General features: G+C 39.6%; 2 protein-coding genes and 6 non-coding genes across 8 annotated transcripts; 6 read left to right on the top strand and 2 right to left on the bottom strand.

The window, feature by feature from the left end:
* Window positions 1-16: 16 nt before the first annotated feature.
* On the bottom strand, window positions 17-9,702 carry LOC133632400 (zinc finger protein 391-like). Its single transcript, XM_062024805.1, has 3 exons — window positions 9,463-9,702; window positions 3,909-4,211; window positions 17-3,682 (listed from the first exon to the last, which is right to left on the bottom strand). The coding sequence occupies exons 1-3, from the start codon at window positions 9,551-9,553 to the stop codon at window positions 2,730-2,732; spliced, it is 1,347 nt and encodes a 448-aa protein (XP_061880789.1). The 5' UTR covers window positions 9,554-9,702; the 3' UTR covers window positions 17-2,729.
* Window positions 9,703-14,073: 4,371 nt separating this feature from the next.
* trnat-ugu (transfer RNA threonine (anticodon UGU)) lies at window positions 14,074-14,146 on the top strand. The gene has a single exon. It is a non-coding gene; the product is annotated as a tRNA-Thr (tRNA).
* Window positions 14,147-14,673: 527 nt separating this feature from the next.
* trnat-ugu (transfer RNA threonine (anticodon UGU)) lies at window positions 14,674-14,746 on the top strand. Its single transcript has one exon. It is a non-coding gene; the product is annotated as a tRNA-Thr (tRNA).
* Window positions 14,747-15,282: 536 nt separating this feature from the next.
* trnat-ugu (transfer RNA threonine (anticodon UGU)) lies at window positions 15,283-15,355 on the top strand. Its single transcript has one exon. It is a non-coding gene; the product is annotated as a tRNA-Thr (tRNA).
* Window positions 15,356-15,891: 536 nt separating this feature from the next.
* Window positions 15,892-15,964, top strand: trnat-ugu (transfer RNA threonine (anticodon UGU)). Its single transcript has one exon. It is a non-coding gene; the product is annotated as a tRNA-Thr (tRNA).
* Window positions 15,965-16,497: 533 nt separating this feature from the next.
* On the top strand, window positions 16,498-16,570 carry trnat-agu (transfer RNA threonine (anticodon AGU)). The gene has a single exon. It is a non-coding gene; the product is annotated as a tRNA-Thr (tRNA).
* A 535-nt stretch (window positions 16,571-17,105) lies between these two features.
* trnat-agu (transfer RNA threonine (anticodon AGU)) lies at window positions 17,106-17,178 on the top strand. The gene has a single exon. It is a non-coding gene; the product is annotated as a tRNA-Thr (tRNA).
* A 762-nt stretch (window positions 17,179-17,940) lies between these two features.
* LOC133632439 (gastrula zinc finger protein XlCGF8.2DB-like) lies at window positions 17,941-23,349 on the bottom strand. The gene is made up of 2 exons (XM_062024849.1): window positions 23,023-23,349; window positions 17,941-19,024 (listed from the first exon to the last, which is right to left on the bottom strand). Exons 1-2 carry the CDS (start codon window positions 23,120-23,122, stop codon window positions 18,132-18,134), a joined length of 993 nt encoding a protein of 330 aa, XP_061880833.1. The 5' UTR covers window positions 23,123-23,349; the 3' UTR covers window positions 17,941-18,131.
* Between the last annotated feature and the right edge of the window lie 3,483 nt (window positions 23,350-26,832).

Here is a 26,832-nt window from a genome sequence, read left to right as displayed (position 1 = left end):
AATTATATGTGTTAAACATCCTTGCATTATCATTAAACACCTTTAACATGTTAACAAAAACATATATTTCATAAATAAGTAAATATAAATGATATATATGAATGAGGTAGATCCCCGTGACTTGATCAATTGAAAAGTAGCTCGCCTGCAGAAAAAGTGTGAGCACCCCTGCAATAAACAATGTAACAAAGTTTTCCAAAATAAATCAACTCAAGTTATGGAAAAAAATGCCAACATGGCACTGCCATATTTATTATTGAAGTCACAAAGTGCATTTTTAACCACTAGGCCTACTCAGTGGCCTAGTGGTTAGAGTGTCCACCCTGAGATCGGTAGGTTGTGAGTTCAAACCCCGGCCGAGTCATACCAAAGACTATAAAAATGGGACCCGTTATCTCCCTGCTTGGCACTCAGCATTAAGGGTTGGAATTGGTGGTTAAATCACCAATAATGATTCCCGGGTGCGGCACCGCGGCTGCCCACTGCTCCCCTCACCTCCAAGGGGGTGAACAAGGGGATGGGTCAAATGCAGAGGACAAATTTCACCACACCTAGTGTGTGTGACAATCATTTAACTTTAAGTTTAACTTTAACTTAACAGCAGCTTGGAATTTGGGACATGCTGAGAGAGTATGAGGAGGTTGAGGTGGGCCAGTCGGGGGGTGTATATTGTAGCCTCCCAGAAGAGTTAGTGCTGCAAGAGGTTCTGGGTATTTGTTCTGTTGTGTTACGGTGCGGATGTTCTCCCGAAATGTGTTTGTCATTCTTGTTTGGTGTGGGTTCTGAAGGATATATATATATTTTCATATATCCATATTTTTGTGTTTCTTCTTTCCTCCATAATCGTATTACAAAATAGCTAGTATTCTTCCTTCTTTACTAGTCTGCAAAGTAAGGTGTCGGTCTTCTAGCAGTGGAATGCAGAGAGTAGAGATAACACGAGAAGGAGGAATACTCCCTGTTCTGCTTCCCAGGCCAGACTCAAGATAAGAGACAAGGAGAATGTGTTTGAAGTGAGAGAAGTGAGGGCGGGGGGAGATATTGAAGAGGAGAGTGCATTCCGGGATGTTTTCAGATCAACTTGGGCTACGCATTTGTATGTGTTGTTCGAGGCTGGTCTCTATTCTCAAATATTTGACAATAAATTACAAAATACCTATTCTGTGCTTGGTGGTACCTTTGAGTTCAGTTTATATGTCATCTAAGGAACTTGGGACTGACCAGCGTTTTACATCCCACTTGGAGGAACATCTGGTCAAACGCAACAGTTCACAGTGTTGCGCATATTTGTAACAGTGTTAAAGTTGTTTATACTGTCACCCTCAGTGTGACCTGTATGGCTGGTGACCAAGTATGCCTTGCATTCACTTGTGTGTGTGAAAAGCCGTAGATATTATGTGATTGGGCCGGCACGCAAAGGCAGTGCCTTTAAGGTTTATTGGCGCTCTGTACTTCTCCCTACGTCCGTGTACCACTTCGTACAGCGTCATTTTAAAAAGTTATACATTTTATTTTTTTTAAACCAATACTGATAATTTCCGATATTACTTTTTAAAGCAGTTATCGGACGATAATATCTGCAGCCCGATATTATCGGATACCTCTACTTTAGAGTAATGTTGAAACTAACATAGGCCCACGCTGTATTGGCTCCTTGTTCTTTTGAGAGTTCAGCTTAACATCAGCCAAGTATTAGCCACAGTAGATACCACACAGTGGTCAGAGGAGCCAAGAGAAGCACTGACAGTGACAACATGATTGTCTGGTGAAGTAGTAAGGAAAATATCCATTTTAGAGCAATTTCCATCATTCCCAATCCTAGTAGGATCATCAACTAGTTGGTGGAGGCTGCTGAGTATAACTAATTAATGAGCACCTTCCCCATGAGTGTCAAGTCCTTTTACTTCCCAGCCAGTCTCCATGATGGCACATTCAGATCCCCAAGAAGAACCATTTCAGACTTTGGGTGCAAATATTGAATATGTCAATATGCTCAGATATTACATCATACACTGAGTCATCATCTGATGTTGGTCTGTAGACACAAAACTCACCTCCCAGGGGGTGATCAAGGGTGATGGGTCAAATGCAGAGAATCATTTCGCCACACCTAGTGTGTGTGACAATCATTGGTACTTTAACTTTAACAACAGGCGACCCGGAAGGTGTAATTTCAGGCAGATCAATTCATGTTGTTGGTGTTCAGAGTCAGGCAATCTAGAGGCGGTAAAAGAAGACTACTATTCTTCCCCGGCTGAAGTCATCAGGCTCGTCTGAAGAAGGAGTAACCAAGCACTACAAGCATCTATCTTATTATTCGGGAAAGTTTCAGACACACACAAGACATGGGGTCATGAGTAGATAAGATTATGCAACAGATAATTTAAATTTGTATGAAGACCTCGGATATTTTTGAAAGAAGCAGCAAACCTATTTTGGAGGAGGTCTTGGCTTTGGGTGGATGTTGCAATGTATGCGCAAAATACTACAAACTATCTGATTGGTTATTCCCCCTGTGTGTTCTTATGTGTCTTACTGCATCTGCATTAAAATGGAATCTCTTATCCCAGACTGATCAACGAAATGTATTTTCTCCTGTGTGTTGCATTACGTGTTGGGTCAAACCTTGCATAAAAAAATATAGATTATATAGATTCTCTCCAGTGAGTTTTATTGTGTGTTGAGTCAAATAGCTCTTTTGAAAACAAAAGGAACAATTACAAGTTACTTTATCCCGTGTGTGTCGTCATGTGTTGAATCATATTGTTCTTTCGAGAAAAGCTTTTACCACAAACTGAACAAATATATGTTTTTTCTCCTGTGTGTGTTCTCATGTGTTGAATTAAATTGGTCTTATGAGGAAAGCTTTTACCACAAACGGAGCATTTAAATGGTTTTTCGCCTGTGTGTGTTCTCATGTGTTGAGTCACGTCGCTGTTTCGAGGAAAGCTTTTACCGCAAACTGAACAATTAAACGGTTTTTCTCCTGTGTGCGTTCTCGTGTGTTCAGTCAAACGGATCTTTTGCGAAAAACTTTTACCGCACACGGAACACTTAAACGGTTTTTCTCCTGTGTGCGATCTCATGTGTTGGGTCAAATGGCTCTTTCTAGTAAAGCTTTTACAACAATCTAAGCAATTAAATGTTTTTTCTCCTGTGTGTGTTCTCATGTGTTCAATCAAATGTCCTTTTTGGGAAAAGCTTTTACCACAAACTGAGCACTTAAATGGTTTTTCTCCCGTATGTGTTCTCATGTGTCGAGTCAAAATGCTCTGTCGAGAAAAGCCTTTACCACAAACTGAGCAGCTATAACGTCTTTTTCCTCTCTTCTTTGTAGAGTGTTTGCTGTCAGTGTGAGTCCTCATATCACCTTCACAGTCTGTTTCGCTGCTCAAAGGTTCTTCAGCCTCATCTTCAGCCTCACTATCTGATAGTGGAGCTAAAAGGTTGTCTGGTTGTGGTTTCTCTTCATCATCTTCAGTCTTCACAGAGACAACAGTCAGTGGCAACTTGGTGAGATCAGCCTCCTGTGGTCCTAGAAGACACTCTCCCTCCTGAGTGATCCAGAGTTCCTCCTCTTCCTTTTTAATGCAGGGTGGTTGTGGAGTCTCCTGCTTCAAAGTGGAGTTTCCCCCTAACTGAGGGGGAAGTTCTTCTGACTGACCAATCAGCTGCTGGACGTCTGCAGGACACAAACAACACAAACACACTTTAGCTCAGACATGATCCATGAGATGTTTCTCCTTAAACTCACTACACACTTTCTCCCGTGTGTTTCATTTTGTGTTCGGTCAAATGTCCCTTTTCAGTAAAGTTTTTAGCACAAACTGAGCAGCTTAAACATTTTTTACCGGTCTTCTTTTTAGAGCATTCAGAGTGTTTGTTGTCAGTGTGTGTCCTTATATCACCTTCACAGTCTGTTTTTCTGCTCAAAAGTTTTTCAACCTCCCTATCTGGTAGTGGAGTTAAGAGGTTGTCTAGTTGTGGTTTCTCTTCATCATCTTCAGTCTTCACAGAGACAACAGTCAGTGGCAACTTGGTGTAATCAGCTTCCTCTCTTCCTAGAAGACACTCTCCCTCCTGAGTGATGCAGAGTTCCTCCTCTTCCTTTTTAATGTGGGGTGGTTGTGGAGTCTCCTGCTTCAAAGTGGAGCTCTTCCCTTCCGACTGAGGGGGAAGTTCTTCTGGATGACCAATCAGCTGCTGGACGTCTGCAGGACAGAAACACACTTTACACTTTCTTCTATGTACTGTATGTGTGTGTAGTGTTACATTGTCATTCATTTAGTGCCTTGCCATAATGATGGATCAATGTTTACATGACTTGGCTGAGACTCAGACAAGTGAAGCTCGAATGAACATTAAGTTATTACAAGCATGTGGTGGAAAAAAAAAATCGAGATGGTAACATATTGCAAAACTTTGCTACTAGTAATAGAAAACGTTTTATTTCTTGCAGTAACTTATGTGGGGCATCTGTGTGCTGAATAGGCGTGCAACAATTTGTCGACATTGTAAACAAACATAGAAAACAAATATTGTCTGTGACAAATACGTTTGTCAGCAATAGTTATCAGCATCACTCGTGTTTTTCCGGAAGGGATGCAAGTCAGGGCGGCCGCACGAACAACATTGCGTGTAAACATGTCAAGTGTGGGAACATGTCCTCTTATTATTTTTAAGGATATGAATACCTTGCACATTTTTGCAAAGCGGCTCTTGTTTTTATGACACTACATCTGTGGTACGGGAGCATTTAACCCTTGTGTGGTGTTCGGGTCTGTGGGACCCGTTTTCATTTTTTATTAAAAGAAAAATGATACAATTAATTAATTTTTCAAACTGAGACTCACTGACTTTGGCTCATTTCCTGTGAAGAACATATATCAGAATACATACTTAATGACCACACACCATACACCCCCCCCTACTCATTTCTATTACATATAAGATGTACGGGTCCACTGGACAGGCCTGGACAGGAGGAGGACAGAGTGTAGGTACACAGAACATCAGAGGGTCAAATGTGCGAGAAAATGAGAGCAGACAGTGTTGACAAACAATGTTGCAACCTTGTGTGGGAACCGCAGGTGCAGAAACACAAAAGAAGAGTCCCTGTGAGATGCAGAAACTGGCAGAGAAATTTTCCGTGCAACGTTCATATTGTTGTTACTCAGCCAGCGTTTGTGGGTCTGATGGACCCGTTGCATTTTGTGGCTTTTAATGCCTCACAATCAAACACTTTTATGTTAAAATAGTGAACAGATGTTTATTGGGATAAGGTAAACATCTGTTCAGTATTTTAACATAAAAGTGTTTGATTGTGAGGCATTAAAAGCCACAAAATGCAACGGGTCCATCAGACCCACAAACGCTGGCTGAGTAACAACAGTATGAACATTACACAAGGGAAGCAGAGGAATGTCGGACATCTGGAGGACGAAGTCTCAACTCAGTAAGAATTAGCTTGTTACCTCGCTAGCTAGCTAACAAGTGTGAGAGGAAGTGGTGTGAAAAATAACTTTGACTATTATTTTAGCCAAAGCCCACCAGGTAAACTTTGTCTAAATCAATTCCAGTACTTTTTAAAGCGGCGTCAATTTGCAGTGCAATGAAGAAAAGCACAATAACAAACATCAATCACGCACACGCGCACAAAACGTTAGGCCCCAATGCATGGGTATCATAACAATAAACATACAAACTATTAGATAGCTAAACTGTTAAGAATTAATCAATGATTTAATTCTATACATTGTGTATATTAGATTGATAAATAAAATGCCATGGGTTAATCAATGATAATATACAGCTTTTTAAACACATCATAACAAAATGCTTGGTTCTTTTTGAACCAGTTAGTTTTGGTGTTCTATCGGTTGTTGTTATTGCTACTATTTTAAGTAAGTAAGTAAAGCACATTTTATTTATGAAGCGCTTTTCACAGATACAATCAAAAATCGCTGTACAAAACATAGGTGAAGTAAAACAACAATTCAATTAAAATAACAGGGGCAACGACATAAAAAGGATACAAAGTGGATTAAAATGATAGTTAAGTTTAACTGTCCTTTTGTTATTTTAGCACTTTTATCTGGACTAAAGTTAAAGTTATTTTTTTGTAACAGGCAGTATACAGTAAAAACAGGGCCGGCCCGTGGCATAGGCCGTATAGGCAAATGCTAAGGGCGCCGTCCATCAGGGGGCGCCACGCCAGTGCCACAAATGTTGGAGAAAAAAAAAAGAAAAAAAAAGTTGGTACTATTATTTCTAAATACAAAAAATAATCCCACGTTAATTAAAATGCAAAGTAAAGCCTATTTAATAGAAATATTATTTGTTACAACATTACGCCCCCCCCCCCCCTCCCCCCGCACGGTGCGCCCCCTCCCTTCCCGTATCATGACTGTTTATGGACGTCACCGCATCAAAAAATCAACACATGATGTCAAAACGGCCAAAACTGTCAGGTGCCCAGGGAAGAAAAAAGAGAAAAGAAGAGGAGAAACGAGAAAAAGACAGAGGTAGCAGGGAGGTAACGTTAGCCTACATGAAATTATTTTTCTGTTACAGAATGTGATAGTAACCTGGCTTTTTAGCATTAAGCTAATGTTACATGATTCGGCAATTGCTAATCAATAAATAGCTAGTTCTGTTTTAACGTCGGGTTAATATTGTGGAGGGGGCTAAATTGTTATGGAAACAGGGACATTTGTATTAGATCTTTTAAGCAGGTGTTTTCTGTTTACATTGTTATTGCCTTCTGGTTAGCTAATGTTTGCCCTGCAGGTAATAGTCACTTTTCCACCCCTTTATATATTAGGTATAGTTGTAAGCCTACTTGTTAAAGTGCACATCATTAATGTTAATTAAGCAATATCACATGAGAGGGAATGCTGTTTTTTTAATTTGAGCACTGCTGTGATTCGGTTAAAGATAATCATAACAAAACATTCTCATATAATATGTTAATTTGCTTTCTTTAAGTAAAAAAAAAGGTCAAAGACAAAGCTATTCGGTTTCTTGTGAGTATATACACTTCACTGCCGATGTGGGTGGGGCGCCACCTAAAATCTTGCCTAGGGCGCCAGATTGGCTAGGGCCAGGCCTGAGTAAAAATAACAATTTGTGAATGAATTAGCCATCTTTTTTGTTTGTAAGCACTTGCCTAAAATATTTCAAGCTGCATTTAAAAGCAGATGGCTAAATTACAGCCACTTAATGTGTGTACGCTTTATAATCCGCTTAGTCGACTAATCATTAAGATAGTCCATGACTAGCCAACTATCAAAAAAAGTCGCTAGTTGCAGCCCTAGTGCTGAAGAACGCTGGTTAGTTGACCTATCTTGCAGTGTTTTTACTCAGCTGTATGTTTAATCTTGTATGAATTTAAATGTTTTTTTGGTTTTTACAAACTTTATTTTGACAGGAAAAGCTACCAGAAGCGGACAGACTCTTTTAAAGTTATTCATAGAGGAATACAAAGTACTTTTCAAATTTTCTTCATAGATGGAATTTTTACCTAGGTAAAAACATTTAATATACCAAAAATATTGTCTGATTACAAGAACATTTGAAAAGTATATGAATAAAACATAATGGACCTCTTTGAGCAGGAATACAAAGTATTCAACCAGATTTTAAAGGGGTGACTCACTGTGGACTAAAACCCTTTTAAGTGGGATTGAGATTTTTCAAGTTGGTTCATTTAAATATTTTTATAGTGTGACTGTTGGGCGAATCTGTTTCAATCAATCAATTTCCTTCATTTAACCAGGTAAAGACTCATTGAGATTAAAATCTCTTTTTCAAGAGCGACCTGACAAAGAGGGCGGCACAAACGAAGTCAGAATAATAATTACAAGAAGACAATACAACAAAACAACAGCAGTCATACCACAACAGGTCAAAAATAATTTAAAACGATTAAGTGATTATTCAATTTGAAAGCAAGTACATTTCCCAAGAGAACTGGTTTCTTGATCTTTTAAAAAGGACTGAAACTCCCCCAAAGTGATCAATTTATATTGAGCGGTATAGCTCGGTTGGTATCCTAGTCACTGCAGTTGTGTCCTTGGGCAAGACACTTTACCCACCTGCTCCCAGTGCCACCCACACTGGTTTAAATGTAACTTCGATATTGGGGTTCACTATGTAAAAGCGCTTTGAGTCACTAGAGAAAAAGCGCTATATAAATATAATTCACTTCAATTTTCACTTTTCACTGCTGGACTCTAGAAAGAGGTTCCGCAGCCTCCGTAGCAGAACCTCCAGGTTCTGTAACAGCTTCTTCCCTCAGGCCATAAGACTCTTACACTTAGACTTCTTTTTATTGTCATTCAAATGTGAACTTTACAGTACAGATAAGAACGACATTTTGTTGCCATTAGCTGGTTGCAGTGCAGGTTAAAAAAGCAATTAGGTGCAGATATAAATAAATAGATTACTATACAGATAAATATATTGCACTTTTGCATATGCATCCACATTTATGGATGTATGTTATATTGTCTTTTTTATTCCAGCGAGTTAATCCATTTTTGGGGGGAATTGAGGGGATTATTATGATGCGTTCAAGAGTCTTATGGCCTGAGGGAAGAAGCTGTTACAGAACCTGGAGGTTCTGCTACGGAGGCTGCGGAACCTCTTTCTAGAGTCCAGCAGTCAAAACAGTCCTTGGTGGGGGTGGGAGGAGTCTCTGCAGATTTTCTGAGCCCTGGTCAGGCAGCGGCTTTTTGCGATATCCTGGATAGGAGGAAGAGGAGTCCTGATGATCTTTTCCGCCGTCCTCACCACTCTCTGCGGACACTTCCAGTCTGAGGCACTGCAGGCTCCAGTCCAGACAGAGATGCTGTTGGTCAGTCTTGAACGCATCATAATAATCCCCTCAATTCCCCCACAAAAATGGATTAACTCGCTGGAATAAAAAAGACAATATAACATATATCCATAAACGTGGATGCATATACAAAACTGCAATATATTTATCTGTACAGTAATCTATTTATTTATATATGCACCTTATTGCTTTTTTATCCTGCACTACCATGAGCTAATGGCAACGAAATATCGTTCTTATCTGTACTGTAAAGTTCAAATTTGAATGACAATAAAATGAAGCCTAATTCTGGTAGCCTCAGTTTGCACATTTGAGTTGGCATTTGAATTTGGTAAGTAGAATTTACTTGTTTTGAATATTGATGGAAGTAATTTATTTATCACTTATGAGTGCAACTCTATTTATTTATTTTTTTTACACAAGCGCTTGTTTTGCTCTTCCATTTTCTTCATTTGACTTTTGCATTCTTTCATCTCCTCTGATGTGAACTCCACTGCCTTCTTCAAGCTAACAATCATGGCGGCTCTTTCTTTACATTCTTCAGCAAATTGGGTTAATTTGTCATTAACACCCTTTTAGAGCTTAAAATAGCTGTCAAATTATAAAAACGTTAACTCACTCACCTTCATACTTCGTCTTTTTCTCCGTTAGTGATTCTCTTTCATGTTCTCTTTTAGCGGACGTCGCCATCTTAGCATAGCAGTAGTCGTCCATCTTCTATCACGTCTTCAATCTTCACTTCAGATAACACTCCGTCGCTCTAAAGGAAAAATCAATATTTTGATGTGTTTGATGCTATATTCGATTCTACATGGCTATAAAACCGTAAATGTTCAACTCCTCCGCCATCTTGGTCTTTTCGGACTGCCACTGCTCGATCGGTTTGCGCATGCCCCAAAAGTCAGCGACTTCCCCGACATGGCGGCAGTTTATTTTTATTTTTTCAAAATAAAACCATTTTGACTATTGTTTTAAATAATCGGCAACTGCGCTGTAAAAATCAAAATAAATTTTTGACGGCAAGTGATCAAGCCAGAAAAATAGTATAAACCGCAGTAAGTATATATATATATATATATATATATATATATATATATATATATATATATATATATATATATATATATATATATATATATATATATATATATATATATATATATATAGATATATATATATATATAGATATATATATATATATAGATATATATATATATATCTATCTATCTATATATATCTATATATATCTATATATATATATATATATATATATATATATATATATATATATATATATATATATATATATATATATATATATATATATATATATATATATATATATATATATATATATATATATATATACTACCGTTCAAAGTTTTGGGGTCACCCAAACAATTTTGTGGAATAGCCTTCATTTCTAAGAACAGGAATAGACTGTCGAGTTTTAGATGAAAGTTCTCTTTTTCTGGCCATTTTGAGCGTTTAATTGACCCCACAAATGTGATGCTCCAGAAACTCAATCTGCTCAAAGGAAGGTCAGTTTTGTAGCTTCTGTAACGAGCTAAACTGTTTTCAGATGTGTGAACATGATTGCACAAGGGTTTTCTAATCATCAATTAGCCTTCTGAGCCAATGAGCAAACACATTGTACCATTAGAACACTGGAGTGATAGTTGCTGGAAATGGGCCTCTATACACCTATGTAGATATTGCACCAAAAACCAGACATTTGCAGCTAGAATAGTCATTTACCACATTAGCAATGTATAGAGTATATTTCTTTAAAGTTAAGACTAGTTTAAAGTTATCTTCATTTTTCACTTTTGAACGGTAGTGTATATATATAACTATAGGTATATATTTTCAACATGTATAGTCACTTTAGTAAACAAGCTTTACAAACTTAGTGCTTTTCTTTTTTTATTCTGTGTGAAAACCTAAGAGTGTAGATTCGGATCTCCCAAGTGCACAGGTGTCAAACTCAAGGCTCGAGAGCCAGATCTGGACACGAAAGCCTGGCAAAAATGTGTGTTAAAAAAATACTTCATTTTTTATTACTACCCATCCAGCCATCCCTCAATTCATCTTCTTCCTCTTATCCGAGGTGGGGTCGCGGGGGCAGCAGCCTAAGCAGGGAAGCCCAGACTTCCCTCTCCCCAGCCACTTCGTCCAGCTCCTCCCGAGGGATCCTGAGGCGTTCCCAGGCCAGCCGGGAGACATAGTCTTCCCAACGTGTCCTGGGTCTTCCCCGTGGCCTCCTACCGGTCGGACGTGCCCTAAACACCTCCCTAGAGAGGCGCTCGGGTGGCATCCTGACCGGATGCCCGAACCACCTCATCTGGTTCCTATCAATGAGGCTTTACTTTGAGCTCCTCCCGGATGACAGAGCTTCTCACCCTATCTTTAAGGGAGAGCCCCGCCACCTGGCGGAGGAAACTCATTTGGGCCGCTTGTACCCGTGATCTTGTCCTTTCGGTCATAACCCAAAGCTCTTGACCATAGGTGAGGATGGGAACATAGATCGACCGGTTAATTGAGAGCTTTGCCTTCCGGCTCAGCTCCTTCTTCACCACAACGGATCCATATAGAGTCCGCATTACTGAAGACACCGCACCGATCCGCCTGTCGATCTCACGATCCACTCTTCCCTCACTCGTGAACAAGACTCCGAGGTACTTGAACTCCTCCACTTGGGGCAAGATCTCCTCCCCAACCTGGAGATGGCACTCCACCCTAAATGCAAATAATTATTTCGATTTTGACAGGGAAAAAAAGCGTATCTTCTAAACGTTATCTAATCATGCCAAATGTTACATTATATTATAGTGTATTACAAAAATATGTTAGTAAAGATAAGTTTGTACATGAAAAAAATCTAATAATCTAGTGCATAAGCAATGGTGTAATAATATGAGGTACACATTTATATCAATGCTGTCAGTTATATATATTTTTTAATCAGATTAATTTGAATTTTGATTAATCACAGGTTATTGCCCGCATGCATAATTTTAATTCATTTAAAAAGTAGACCTCTGAAGGCAGCCATTACTGCGATGTGGCCCTCAATGAAAACAAGTTTGACACCCCTGCCCTAGTGTAAAAAAAAATAAAAAATTTTACAAAAATCTTTTTTTTTTAAATGTAATTATTTTGTTCCTTGTCGCATTTCACACATTCTCTGAAGGTTTCATTGACATATACTCAAAATGTTGGATATATGATGCTAACCAACATATAGGTCGTGAGTCATACCAAAGACTATAAAAATGGACCCGTTACCTCCCTGCTTGGCACTCAGCATCAAGGGTTGGAATTGGGGGTTAAATCACCAAAAATGATTCCTGAGCGCGGCCACCGCTGCTGCTCACTACTCCCCTCACCTCCAAGGGGGTGATCATGGGTGATGGGTCAAATGCAGAGGATAATTTCACCACACCTAGTGTGTGTGTGTGACAATCATTGGTACTTTAACTTGTTAACTTTAACGTACAAACCACATTGGTTAGCATCATGTGGCTGCCTTCAGAGGGCTGCTTTTTGAATTAATTAAAAATTATGCATGCAGGCAATAACCTGCAATTAATCAAAATTATATTATATATTTAAAAATATACTTTCTGCTTTACCCGCCGACCACTACGGGTGCCGCGGCGACAGGGCTGGAACCCGGAAAAGGTGAGTTGGTATTTCTGACAGCAACGGGGGAAAGACATTTGAAACACCAAGATCATAGGAAAAGTTATTTTTGACAGGAGGTCGAAAATCCAACAGTGCTTGGCGATCATACACCGGCAGAGACTGGAACTGTTTAGTGCAGTAGGAAAAAAATCAAGAAAAACTGAAACCAGACAGAGCGCCATCTTGGAAATAACAACAAAATGAAGGAAGTTTCTCCCTTGTGATCTGACGTTATTATACAAAATGTATGAAAACAAGCCAACTACCATACTATGAACATGTCGAAAAGAATATTCCAGTCAATTATTAGACAGAAAACAAAAACAATATGAGAGCAACATGGGGCATTCTCAATAGCATCATTCAAAATGGCACTAAGAGAGTTTACCCTCAACTTCTCTGACAGAAACATAAATAACGACAATATGAAGGAAGTAGTTGAAAGCTTCAAAAATTACTTTTTGAATATTGGACCAAAACCGGAGGAAAGGATTGCAGACACATTATCAATTGAGGACTTCAATGACACCATAGATAGAAATCCCAACAGTATGTTCGTCACGGGCGTGACGCAAGAGGAAAGCGTTCAAATCGTGAATCAAAGACCTCAACTGATTGTAATGGAATTTATACAGAATGTATTGAACAGATCTTACAACCATTAACGTATATTAGTAATCCATCATTTCAAACAGGAATTTTCCCAAACAAAATGAAAATAGGAAAGTTGTTCCTATTTATTAGACTGGAGACAAACACCAATTTACAAATGATACACCTGTTTCTTTACTTCCACAATTTTCTAAAATTGTTCAAAAACTGTTTAATAACAGATTGGATGGATGCCTACACAAATATAGAACACTTGCAGAGAACCAATACGGATACAGCGCTAATATTTCAACATCGATGGCTTTAACAGAGGAGATTACCAATGCAATAGATGGTAAAGAGTGTGTGTTTATGGATCCAAACGAAGCATTCCACACAATAAATCATAATATCTTAATCAACAAACTAGAACAGAGTGGCATCAGAGGGCTGGTCTTGAACCGGGTGAGAAGTGACTTAACCATTAGGAAGCAATACGTGAAGCTGGACGAACACACGTCCACAACGCTAACTATACCCTGTGGCGTACCCCAGGGATCAATACTGGGACCAAAATTGTTTAATCTCTATATAACCGACATTTCTAAAGTTACAAAAGACTTAAAGTTCATATTATTTGCAGATGATACAACTGTGTTTTGTTCAGAAGATAACTAATATAGTAGAGAATAAACTCGATTGCATCACAGAGTTTCTCAAACAAATCAGATGTTCAAACCAACATTTTACAAAGTGATGGCTGCAGACACGATCACTGTCCCATTGTATTCCACAAGATGATGAAAGTGATATTTTTAAGAGCCATTTTCTGTGAAGCTCTTTCGTTTTTTTCCTTAACTTATTAATATTATATGTCCATTTTTCTTCTTTGCGGTTTTATTCACACGATCATCCAGCAGATTGATTGTATTAAAACAAGTGAGAGGGGTTGTCAAGGCCTCATAGCTCAGTGGTTAGAGCACTGGTCTTGTAAACCAGGGGTCATGAGTTCAATTCTCACTGGGGCCTCTGTCTTTGCAGCACATGAAAAGTACCCTTTTGCAGTGAAATGTGCATGTGCCTCACAATTTGAAGGTCCTGGGTTCGATTCCCGGACTCAGTGTGTAGAGTTTGCATGTTCTCCCCGTGACTGAGTGGGTTCCCTCCGGGTACTCCGGCTTCCTCCCACCTCCAAAGGCATAGCAACCACAATAGAACACAAACTAATGTGATCTCTTGTCCTTTCTTTACGTTTAGTTCTCTCAAACACTACTAATATAGTAGAGAATAAACTCGATTGCATCACAGAGTTTCTCAAACAAATCAGATGCTCAAACCAACATTTTACAAAGTGATGGCTGCAGACACGATCACGATCCAATTGTATTCCACAAGATGATGAAAGTGATATTTTAGAGAGAGCCATTTCCTTTGACGCTCTTTCGTTTCTTTCCTGCCTTTTTTAATATCATATATCCGTTTTTCTTCTTTGCGGTTTTAATCGCACGATCCTCCAGCAGATTGATTGTATTAAAGCAAGTGAAAGTGAGTGTCAAGGCCTCATAGCTCAGTAGACAGAGCACTGGTCTTGTAAACCAGGGGTCGTGAGTTCAATTCTCACTGGGGCCTCTATCTTTGCAGCACATGAAAGGTGCTCTTTTGCAGCACGGTGAAACAGGGGTTAGTGCATGTGCCTCACAATACGAAGATCCTGGGTTCGATTCCCTGACTCAGCGTGCAGAGTTTGCATGTTCTACCCGTGACTGCGTGGGTTCCCTCCGGGTACTCCGGCTTCCTCCCACCTCCAAAGGCATAGCAACCACAATAGAACACAAACTAGTGCGATCTCTTGTCCTTTCTTTACGTTTAGTTCTCTCCAACACTACTAAAATAGTAGAGAATAAACTCGATTGCATCACAGTTTCTCAAACAAATCAGATGTTCAAACCAACATTTTACAAAGTGATTGCTGCAGACACAAGCATGGTCCAATTGTATTCCACAAGATGATGAAAGTGATATTTTTAAGAGCCATTTTCTTTAACGCTCTTTCGTTTCTTTCCTGCCTTTTTTAATATCATACATCCGTTTTTCTTCTTTGCGGTTTTATCCGCACGATCCTCCAGCAGCTTGATTGTGTTAAAACAAGTGTGAGTGGGTGTCAAGGCCTCATAGCTCAGTGGTTAGAGCACTGGTCTTGTAAACCAGGGGTCGTGAGTTCAATTCTCACTGGGGCCTCTATCTTTGCAGCACATGAAAGGTGCTCTTTTGCAGCACGGTGAAACAGGGGTTAGTGCATGTGCCTCACAATACGAAGATCCTGGGTTCGATTCCCGGACTCAGCGTGCAGAGTTTGCATGTTCTACCCGTGACTGCGTGGGTTCCCTCCGGGTACTCCAGCTTCCTTCCACCTCCAAAGGCATAGCAACCACAATAGAACACAAACTAGTGCGATCTCTTGTCCTTTCTTTACGTTTAGTTCTCTCCAACACTACTAAAATAGTAGAGAATAAACTGGATTGCATCACAGTTTCTCAAACAAATCAGATGTTCAAACCAACATTTTACAAAGTGATTGCTGCAGACACAAGCATGGTACGATTGAATTCCACAAGATGATGAAAGTGATATTTTTAAGAGTCATTTCCTTTGACGCTCTTTCGTTTTTTTCCTGACTTTTTTAATATTATATATTCATTTTTCTTCTTTGCGGTTTTATGCACACGATCCTCCAGCAGCTTGATTGTATTAAAACAAGTGTGAGTGGGTGTCAAGGCCTCATAGCTCAGTGGTTAGAGCACTGGTCTTGTAAACCAGGGGTCGTGAGTTCAATTCTCACTGCGGCCTCTGTCTGTACAGGACATGAAAGGTTCCTTTTTGCAGCAGAGTGGAACAGGGCATGTGCATGTGCCTCACAATACGAATGGCCTGGGTTCGATTCCCGGACTCAGTATGTAGTTTGCATGTTCTCCCTGTGACTGCGTGGGTTCCCTCCGGGTACTCTGGCTTCCTCCCACCTCCAAAGGCATAGCAACTACAATAGAACACAAATTAGTGCGATCTCTTGCCCTTTATTTACGTTTAGTTCTCTCCAACACTACTAAAATAGTAGAGAATAAACTCGATTGCATCAGAGTTTCTCAAACAAATCAGATGTTCAAACCAACATTTTACAAAGTGATTGCTGCAGACACAAGCATGGTCCGATTGTATTCCACAAGATGATGAAAGTGATATTTTTAAGAGTCATTTCCTTTGACGCTCTTTCGTTTTTTTCCTGACTTTTTAAATATTATATATTCGTTTTTCTTCTTTGCGGTTTTATGCACACGATCCTCCAGCAGCTTGATTGTATTAAAACAAGTGTGAGTGTGTGTCAAGGCCTCATAGCTCAGTGGTTAGAGCACTGGTCTAGTAAACCAGGGGTCGTGAGTTCAATTCTCACTGGGGCCTCTGTCTGTACAGCACATGAAAGGTTCCTTTTTGCAGCAGAGTGGAACAGGGCATGTGCATGTACCTCACAATACGAATGGCCTGGGTTCGATTCCCGGACTCAGTATGTAGTTTGCATGTTCTCCCTGTGACTGCGTGGGTTCCCTCCGGGTACTCTGGCTTCCTCCCACCTCCAAAGGCATAGCAACCACAATAGAACACAAACTAATGCAATCTCTTGTCCTTTCTTTACGTTTAGTTCTCTCAAACACTACTAATATAGTAGAGAATAAACTCGATTGCATCACAGAGTTTCTCAAACAAATCAGATGTTCAAACAAACATTTCACAAAGTGATTGCTGCAGACACGAGCACGGTCCGATTGTATTCCACAAGGTGCTGGAATTTATATTTTTAAGAGTAATTTCCTTTGACGCTCTTTCGTTTTTTTCCTGACTTTTTCAATATTATATATTCGTTTTTCTTCTTTGTGGTTTTATGCACACGATCGTCCAGCAGCTTGATTGTATTAAAACAAGTGTGAGTGGGTGTTAAGGCCTCATAGCTCAGTGGTTAGAGCACTGGTCTAGTAAACCAGGGGTCGTGTGTTCAATTCTCACTGGGGCCTCTGTCTCTGCAGCACATGAAAGGTGCTCTTTTGCAGCACGGTGTAACAGGGGTTGGTGCATGTACCTCACAATACAAAGGTCCTGGGTTCGATCCCCGGGCTCAGTGTGTAGAGTTTGCATGTTCTCCCCGTGACTGCATGGCTTCCTCCCACCTCCAAAGGCATAGCAACCACAATAGAACACAAACTAATGCAATCTCTTGTCCTTTCTTTACGTTTAGTTCTCTCTAACACTACTAATATAGTAGAGAATAAACTCGATTGCATCACAAAGTTTCTCAAACAAATCAGATGTTCAAACCAACATTTTACAAAGTGATGGCTGCAGACACGATCACGGTCTAATTGTATTCCACAAGATGATTAAAGTGATATTTTTAAGAGCCATTTCCTTTGACGCTCTTTCGTTTTCTCCTGACTTTATTAATATTATTTATCCATTTTTCTTCTTTGCGGTTTTATTCACATCATCGTCCAGCAGCTTGATTGTATGCACAAATAAAAACAGAAGAAATTAATAAATTAAAGAGATGGTTTGACAAAAACAGACAGTCTTTGAATCTCAGTAAGACTAAAATAATGCTATTTGGTAATGGTAGATTAGAGAGTCGAACACAAATACAAATAGACGGAGTAGACATTGAAAGACTAAAAGTAATCAAATTTTTGGGTATAATATTAGATGATAAAATGAACTGGAAATCTAATAAAAAATATACAACGTATGTGGCAAAAAGTACATCAATTATGAATATTGAAACATTAATACCTAAAAAACTTTATTAATTACACCAAAAAAAAATTCCAGCACAAAAGTAGCACAAATGATTGGGACAAGTTCGAGAAAATCTGGACAAGGTGGGGAGTGGGGGTGAGGGGCAAACTTCACAGAGGTATTTGAGGAGGTCCTGGGTTAAGGTGGAAGTCGCCACATATGAGCAACATACCACAAACTAAGCAGCTGATTGGTTATCTACCGTGTGTGTTCTTATGTGTTTTACTGCGTCTGACTTACGATGGAATCTTTTGCCGCAGACTGAACATGTTTTTTCTTTGGTGTGTTTTTTCATGTGTTCGATCAAATTGCACTTTACAGAAAAGCTTTTACAGCACACTGAACAGTTAAACGGTTTTTCTCCTGTGTGTGTTCTCATGTGTGGAATCAAATAGCTGTTTCGAGAAAAGCTTTTACCGCAAACAGAGCAAATAAATGGTTTTTGGCCAGTGTGTGTTCTTATGTGTTTGGTCAAATAACTCTTTATCGAAAAGCTTTTCCCACAAACAGAGCAATTAAATGTTTTTTCTCCTGTGTGTAATCTCATGTGTACAGTCAAAATGCTATTTTGAGAAAAGCTTTTACTACAAACTGAACATTTGAATGGTTTCTCTCCTGTGTGCGTTCTCATGTGTTGAGTGAAATTGTACTTTTTGGTAAAGCTTTTCGCACAAACTGAGCAGCTGAAATGTGTTTTACCGCTCTTCTTTTTAGAGCAATCAGAGTGTTTGTTGTCAGTGTGAGTCCTCATATCACCTTCACAGTCTGTATCGCTGCTCAAAGTCACTTCAACCTCATCTTCAGCCTCACTATCAGAAAGTGGAGTTAAGATGTTGTCTGCTTGTGGTTTCTCTTCATCATCTTCAGTCTTCACAGAGACAACAGTCAGTGGCAACTTGGTGAGATCAGCCTCCTGCGGTCCTAGAAGACACTCTCCCTCCTGAGTGACCCAGAGTTCCTCCTCTTCCTTCTTAATGCAGGGTGGTTGTGGAGTCTCCTGCTTCAAAGCGGAGCTCCCAGCCGGCAACGGAGTGGGAAGTTCTTCTGGATGACCAGTCAGCTGCTGGACGTCTATAACACACAAACAAACACACTTTAGCTTACACAATATCCATTAGATGTTTAAACATGTTCTACTATGTACTGTAAGTGTGAGCACTGTTGGCGTTAACACACTTTTTGTGTCTTATTACGCATTGAAATCAGAAAGGACGCGCATTTCCGGAAGTCTGCGCGTCCCCGGTACGCAGATTTTTTAATCGATTATCGCTTTCCGCCGGTGTTTTTTTTATTTTATATTTGCCGGGTCAAATTTCCGCCACTTTACCGCGAGGGGCTCTCAAAAGAAAGACTTCATGGTAAACACTAAGGTGAGTGTAAAGTCAACCTTTTTAACTTCATCCTGGTCCATGTCTCCAGTAAATGACTTGTTTCAATGTTTGTGAGTCCATGGAAACTTCACTTTTATCTTCCACTGGATCGACATCGTACGAGGATGGAGAAAGGCTAGCTGTTAGCTTCAAGCTAACCAGCACCCAACCAGACTCCTCCACCCAAAAAACATACTTTGCAGGTCAACAAACGGGGCAAATATGTGCCTTTTGAAGTGTTAATGTGGGAGGGGTGTTCAAAAAGAGTCTCTTGGAGAAGTGGCTGACAAGTTAGCAAGTGTTGCTAGCATCGCTGACAGTGACGTCATCCCCGTCATTGTTCACTGAAGCAGAGATGCTGATTGTGCGTTATGATAAACGTGCATGCGTCGCCAGGCTCTGCTTTTTATCGATAGACTTATCAGATTAAAATGTTTTATTATCTATAGCAGGGGTGTCAAAAGTGTGGCCTGGAAGCCAGTTAGAGTGTCCGCCCTGAGATCGGTAGGTTGGAGTTCAAATCCCAGCCGAGTCATACCAAAGACTATAAAAATGGGACCCATAACCTCCCTGCTTGGCACTCAGCAACACGGGTTGGAGTTGGGGGTTAAGTCACCAAAATGATTCCCGGGCGCGGCGCCGCTGCTGCCCACTGCTCCCCAAGGGGATGGGTCAAATGCAGAGGACAAATTTCACCACATCTAGTGTGTGTGTGACAATCATTGGTATCTTTAATCTTTAATTTGCGTCCCCGCAGCTAATGTTTTAAAGGCCCACAGCACATTCTAAAAATACCATTAAAATAATCAAAAACGTAACAAAAGTGGAATAAAAAAAAAAACCTTACAGGTGAAATTTAATTTAGAAAAAGTTGCAATGTTGACTAATAAAACGAAGCTGTTTTTTTTTTCTTTAAAACGGTCATTGCGCAAAACATAATATTGAATCAAAATCAATGCTTTTATGAATTATTGACCTATCCAAGGCTTTCAAATTAAATTTCCCACTTTGAAAAATATGTTTTGTGCAAGATTTTGAATATTTTGTGTGTCTGCCATAAAAAAAACATAGTTTTCTTTGAGGAAAAACGGCAGAAAACAAACTAAAAAACAACATAAACATTTATTTTTTTTAAACTTAGAATTGATGGATGGATGAGGAGCCAGATGAGGTGGTTCGGGCATCTGGTCAGGATGCCACCGGAAACGCCTCCCTAGGGAGGTGTCTAGGGCACGTCCGACCGGTAGGAGGCCACGGGGAAGACCCAGGACACGTTGGGAAGACTATGTCTCCCGGCTGGCCTGGGAACGCCTCGGGGTCCCCCAGGAGGAGCTGGACGAAGTGGCTGGGGAGAGGGAAGTCTGGGCTTATCTGCTTAGGCTGCTGCCCCCGCGACCCGACCTCGGATAAGCGGAAGAAGATGGATGGATCTAAAGTTGATGTAGACTCTAGAGCAGGGGTCGGCAACCCGCGGCTCCGGAGCCGCATGCGGCTCCTTGACCACTCTGATGCGGCTCAGCTACATACATGCCGACCCCCCGATTTTCCCAGGAGGTTTATGGATCTCAGTGTCTCTCCTAGATAACTCCCAGGGAAAAAATAATCATATTTACACTCTAATTACTAAATAAAGGGCGTGCCCTAATTGCACTGCAGTAATTGTCCTCTATAGCATTTACATACAGCATGCCAGTCCAGCCACATGTTGCATGTTGTTATTACTTGCACACACAGGAGACAGCAAAGCATACTTAGTCATCAGCCACACAGATTACACTGACGGTAGCCGTATCAAACAACTTTAACATTGTTACGTTACAAATATGCGCCACACTGTGAACCCACACCAAAAAAGAATGAAAAACACATTTCTGGAGAACATCCCACCGTAACACAACATAAACACAACACAACCATTACCCAGAATCCCATGCAGCCCTAACTCTTCCGGTCTACATTATACACCCCCGCTACCACCAAATCCCCCCACACATCAACCCCCCCCCCCTCTCCGTGCGTTGGTTGAGCGGAAGAGTTAGGGCTGCATGGGATTCTGGGTATTGGTACCGTCAGTGTAAGATGTGTGGCTGCTGAGCTAGTACGCCTTGCTGTCACTTACGTGAGCAAGCTGAAACTGCATTCTACATGTGGTCGAGCAGGTACACTTTTAGGGCAGGCTGTAGAGGGCGCCAAATGCAGTGTCATCACGCTCTGATATTCGGGAGTCTCCCGGGAAAAATGAGAGGGTTGGCAAGTATGACGCTATCAAGCGCCATTCATTCAAAACTCGCGGGCTGCACTAACATCAAATTTCCACATTAAAGTGCGTGCCGGTGCGTGTGTCGGAGACCCCTGGTTAACATAGCACAAAGCATTTAAGCTTTTTATGCGGTGTTTTTCATTTTAAAAATTTTTTTGTGGCTCCCATTACTTTCTTTAATTTGTGAAACTTGCCAAAATGGCTCTTTGAGTGGTAAAGGTTGCCGACCCCTGCTCTAGAGACTTAAGCGTTAAATAAAAAATGTATGTATGCCCTGGCACACCATTATCATCATTTTGTGACTGAAGCAAAAAAACTTTTTTCACTTTTATACTGAAATAAATACATCTACAACTTATTAAATACAAATATGTAAAAACTACCGGCAGCGGTAAAGTTTAGATCCATGAAGGAAAGAAGAAAGTGAATGAATGTTTATAACTAAATACATTTACATATGCATAAAAATGTGTTTTCTTTTGTATTATTTTTTTAAATGAATTAAGTAACGTTTATGACAACCTTTTTCCAAAACACAATATGAGGTATAACAGGATAATGCATGCATTTATCATTTGTTTTCAAAACGCTTAAAAATAAATGGCACCCCAAAAATTTACTGTGGGACCCCATTTTTATGACTTGATGGGGCCCCTGGGACCCCATCAAGTAAGATAAATGTGTGGCGCATTATGAAGCGTAAAAAAGGACAACGGAGACCCCGGACTTGTGAACAACTTAAGCTGTACATCAAGCAAGAATGGGAAAGAATTCCAACTGAAAATCTTAAAAAATGTGTCTCCTCAGTTCCCAAACATTTACTTGTTTAAAGGAAAGGCCATGTAACACAGTGGTAAAAATGCCCCTGTGCCAACTTTTTTGCAATGTGTTGCTGCCATTAAATTCTAAGTTAATGATTATTCGCAATTAAAATGTTTACTTTCTCAGTTCCAACATGAAATATCTTGTCTATTGTTAATTGAATACAAGTTGAAAAGGATTTGCAAATCATTGTATTCTGTTTTTATTTACGAATTACACTACGTGCCCAATTCACTAGTTTTGGGTTTTGTACAAAAAAGAAGTATGCATTAGCGATTTCTTCACTGTTGCAGAGGAAGACATTTTGCCTGCTATTTGAACCAAATATTCAGAAGGGAAAAACCATCACGCTCCAACATATCAAATCGTATCACTCCCCCTGAACCGCCATTGTAACCTATGCCAGAGAAGCCGCCCCAAAACCAGTCGCAAAGAAGAGTATTGTCCAACTTTTGCATTCTTTCATCTCCTCTGATGTGAACTCCACTGCCTTCTTCAAGCTAACAATCATGGCGGCTCTTTCTTTACATTCTTCAACAAAGCCGGCTAATTTCTCATCAACGCTCTTTTCAGGGTTTACGATAGCCTCCAAAATGACGTTGTTGGAACTCACTCACCTTTATCTTCTTCATCTTTCGTCTTTTTCTCCGTTAGTGATTCTCTTTCATGTTCTCTTTTAGCGGACGTCGCCATCTTAGCATAGCAGTAGTCGTCCATCTTCTATCACGTCTTCAATCTTCACTTCAGATAACACTCCATCGCTCCAAATTCAACTTCCGTTTCTTGGTGTTGGAAAAGTCGCATATTTGAGGTATTTCTTGCCATATTTTCCGTCATATTGTAAGTTTTAAACTTCTCCAGGAAGCCACAGCCGCCGAGTCCGCCATCGAAGTCGCTACCGGAAACACGGTCGGTTCTGCGCATGTGCAGTGGGACAGAGTCGTTGTTTTCCGTTCCATTTTTTTACGACAGTTTCAGCGAAGTCTGTGATATTTAAATGCGTTATTTATTTTAGTAATAAAATAAAACGCATATGTTATAGAAAAGATAGAAAACAAACTATGACAATTATGAGGAAAATAAAAATGATGTGTTAATATGTTAATCATCACTTTATTCCAGACACAAACATGGTTCATAGTACACTAAAACAATAAAGAAGTCAACAAAACAGCACCATAAAAACAATTTATTAGAGATGTCCGATAATATCGGCCGATAAATGCTTTAAAATGTAATATCAGAAATGATCGGTATCGTTTTTTTAAATTATCTGTATCGTTTTTTGTTTTTTTTTGTTTTTTTTATTAAATAAACATAAAAAACACAAGATACACTTACAATTAGTGCATCAACCCAAAAACCCTCCCTCCCCCATTCACACTCATTCACACAAAATGGTTGTTTCTTTCTGTTATCAATATTCTGGTTCCTACATTATATATCAATATATATCAATACAGTCTGCAAGGGATACAGTCCGTAAGCACACATATGATTGTGCGTGCTGCTGGTCCACTAATAGTACTAACCTTTGACAGTTAATTTTACTCATTTTCATGAATTACTAGTTTCTATGTAGCTGTTTTTATATTGTTTTACTTTCTTTTTTATTCAAGAAAATGTTTTTATTTATTTATCTTATTTTATTTTATTAATTTTTTAAAAAAAAGGACCTTATCTTCACCTTACCTGGTTGTCCAAATTAGGCATAATAATGTGTTAATTCCACGACTGTATATATCGGTTGATATCGGTATCGGTAATTAAAGAGTTGGACAATATCGGAATATCGGATATCAGCAAAAAGCCATTATCGGACATCCCTACAAATTATGATTAAATAAAACAAATATAAATAACAAATATTATATACCGGTAGGTTGATTGGCAACACTAAATTGGCCCTAGAGCAGTGGTTCTTAACCTGGGTTCGATGGAACCCTAGGGGTTCGGTGAGTCGGGCTCAGGGGTCCGGCGGAGGTCAAAACACACCCGACTCATCGTGTAAATAAAAACTTCTCCCTATCGGCGTATTACGGATACGGCAACAGCAGAAGTTACACTGATTTGCAGGTGTGTAATTTGTTGTGAGTGTATGCACTTGTGTTGGTTTTGTTGTTTGAACAAGGTGATGTTCATGCACGGTTCATTTTGTGCACCAGTAAAAAAACATGGTAACACTTTAGTATGGGGAACATATTCACCATTAATTAGTTGCTTATTAACATGCAAATTAGTAAAAATATTGGCTCTTAACTAGTCATTATTAAGTAATTATTAATGCCTTATTCGGCATGGCCTTATTATAACCCTAACCCTCTAACCCTGGCCCTAACCCTCTAACCCTAACCCTTTCTTTGATTGATTGATTGAAACTTTTATTAGTAGATTGCACAGTATAGTACATATTCCGTACAATTGACCACTAAATGGTAACACCCGAATACGTTTTTCAACTTGTTTAAGTAGGGGTCCCTAACCAAATAACTCTAAATTAAGTCTTTGTTACTTAGAATATGTTCCCCTAGTGTCCAAAAAACTCTAAATTAAGTCTTTGTTACTTAGAATATGTTCCCCATACTAAAGTGTTACCAAAAACATATAACTTTGTCTTGAATTTGAAAAAAAAAATTATTTTTATTTTTCACTAAAGAAGGGTTCGGTGAATGCGCATATGAAACTGGTGGGGTTCGGGACCTCCAACAAGGTTAAGAACTACTGCTCTAGAGTGTGAATGTGAGTGTGAATGTTGTCTGTCTATCTGTGTTGGCCCTGTGATGAGGTGGCGACTTGTCCAGGGTGTACCCCGCCTTCCGCCCGAATGCAGCTGAGATAGGCTCCAGCACCCCCTTGGATCCCAAAAGGGACAAGCGGTAGAAAATGGATGGATGGATGGATAATAAATTACAAGCAACTTAGAACAGGGTTGTTCAGAGTTACCATGAATTGATTAACGTGGACCCCGACTTAAACAAGTTGAAAAACTTATTCGGGTGTTACCATTTAGTGGTCAATTGTACGGAATATGCACTGTACTGTGCAATCTACTAATAAAAGTTTCAATCAATCATCAATCAATCAATCTATCAGTGTGATTCATTTTATTTGTAGTCTGCTACTATAACTGTGATGTGGCCCTCAATGAAAGAGTTGACATGCCTACTATAGCCTTATGTGTACTTTACGAAAAAAATAGTTGAAATGGGGCAGTATAGCTCGGTTGGTAGGGTTCCAGGTTCGATCCCCGCTTCCGCCATCCTAGTCACTGCCGTTGTGTCCTTGGGCAAGGACACTTTACCCACCTGCCCCCAGTGCCACCCACACTGGTTTAAATGTAACTTAGATATTGGGTTTCACTATATGTAAAAGCGCTTTGAGTCACTAGAGAAAAGCGCTATATAAATATAATTCACTTCACACTTCACAAATAAAGATTTTTCTGATTGATCAAATTTTTTGTTTTCATCGATTATTAATCCTGAAATTGAACTTTTACCATGACAGAATCAATGTATAAACAGAGATGTAACGATAACAGTGTTCATAATAAACTGCGGTAAAACCCTTGAAGGGTAGTTTTACCTTTTCAAATGAAAGTCATAAAACCGTAACTACCGCACTTCATTAAACTCATAGACTGGCAATACATGCTAATTATCTGGAGAAGCGAGCTAGTGCGCTGATGTATTTATCACATTAACATCTGTTCCCGTTATAAGCATCCTACCCCAATCTAAACGTATATAAACACATTACTGTCTGAGCAACAATCGAGCACATTGAACCTACAGGCTGTGCTCTCTGAGACCTGACTGATGAACATGAAGACTTTACAAAAAACGAATGTATTTCAATAAAATATTACAGAACACCATACACAAGACAAACACCACGTCTTTCAAAAGAACATTTTCAAAATGTGGTCATGGTAACGATGCGGGAAGCGGTGTTTGCAGCGGTACCCCAGAGATACAGAGAAGACAGCGGAACGTAAATAAAATCATCTTTAATTAACAAAAGAAGGTGAGTGCAGTTAGGGAGTGCACAAGACAGAACCTTTTTAGAAAATAACATACTCTCAGCCTGACACCAGAGATACAGAGAAGACAGCCACATGACAGAAGGTAAGTAAAATAGTATTTAATTAACAAAATAAGGTGAGTGCAGCTAGGGAGTGCACAAGACAAAACCTTTTTACTTCTGATATTTGTGAAAGAAGCAGTGAATTTACCATGAAGAGGTCCTGAGTTTGGGTGGAAGTCGCCACATTTGTGCAACATACCTCAAACTGAACAGCTGATTGGTTAATCTCCCGTGTGTGGTGGCAGGAGGACTCAAATGCAGAGTTGGCAGAACAGACACAGGTGGGTTTATTCCAGGACAGGTCAAAGGTCAGGCAGGGTTGAGTAACAGAAAGGCAAGAG

This window comes from Entelurus aequoreus, linkage group LG17 (assembly GCF_033978785.1).
Source record: "Entelurus aequoreus isolate RoL-2023_Sb linkage group LG17, RoL_Eaeq_v1.1, whole genome shotgun sequence".
In the NCBI taxonomy this organism is placed as follows: Eukaryota; Metazoa; Chordata; class Actinopteri; order Syngnathiformes; family Syngnathidae; genus Entelurus; species Entelurus aequoreus.
Note: the sequence above shows the minus strand (reverse complement) of the source record. Positions and strands in the feature narration are given on the sequence as shown.

Coding starts and splice junctions, on each gene's coding strand:
- LOC133632439 (XM_062024849.1), bottom strand. CDS start 23,122: ATGGACGACTACTGCTATGCTAAGATGGCGACGTCCGCTAAAAGAGAA. Junction 19,025..23,022: donor GAAAGATGAAGAAGATAAAG/GTGAGTGAGTTC, acceptor TGTGTGTTATAG/ACGTCCAGCAGCTGACTGGT.
- LOC133632400 (XM_062024805.1), bottom strand. CDS start 9,553: ATGGACGACTACTGCTATGCTAAGATGGCGACGTCCGCTAAAAGAGAA. Junction 4,212..9,462: donor GAAAAAGACGAAGTATGAAG/GTGAGTGAGTTA, acceptor TCTGTCCTGCAG/ACGTCCAGCAGCTGATTGGT. Junction 3,683..3,908: donor CAGAAAAACAGACTGTGAAG/GTGATATAAGGA, acceptor TGTGTCCTGCAG/ACGTCCAGCAGCTGATTGGT.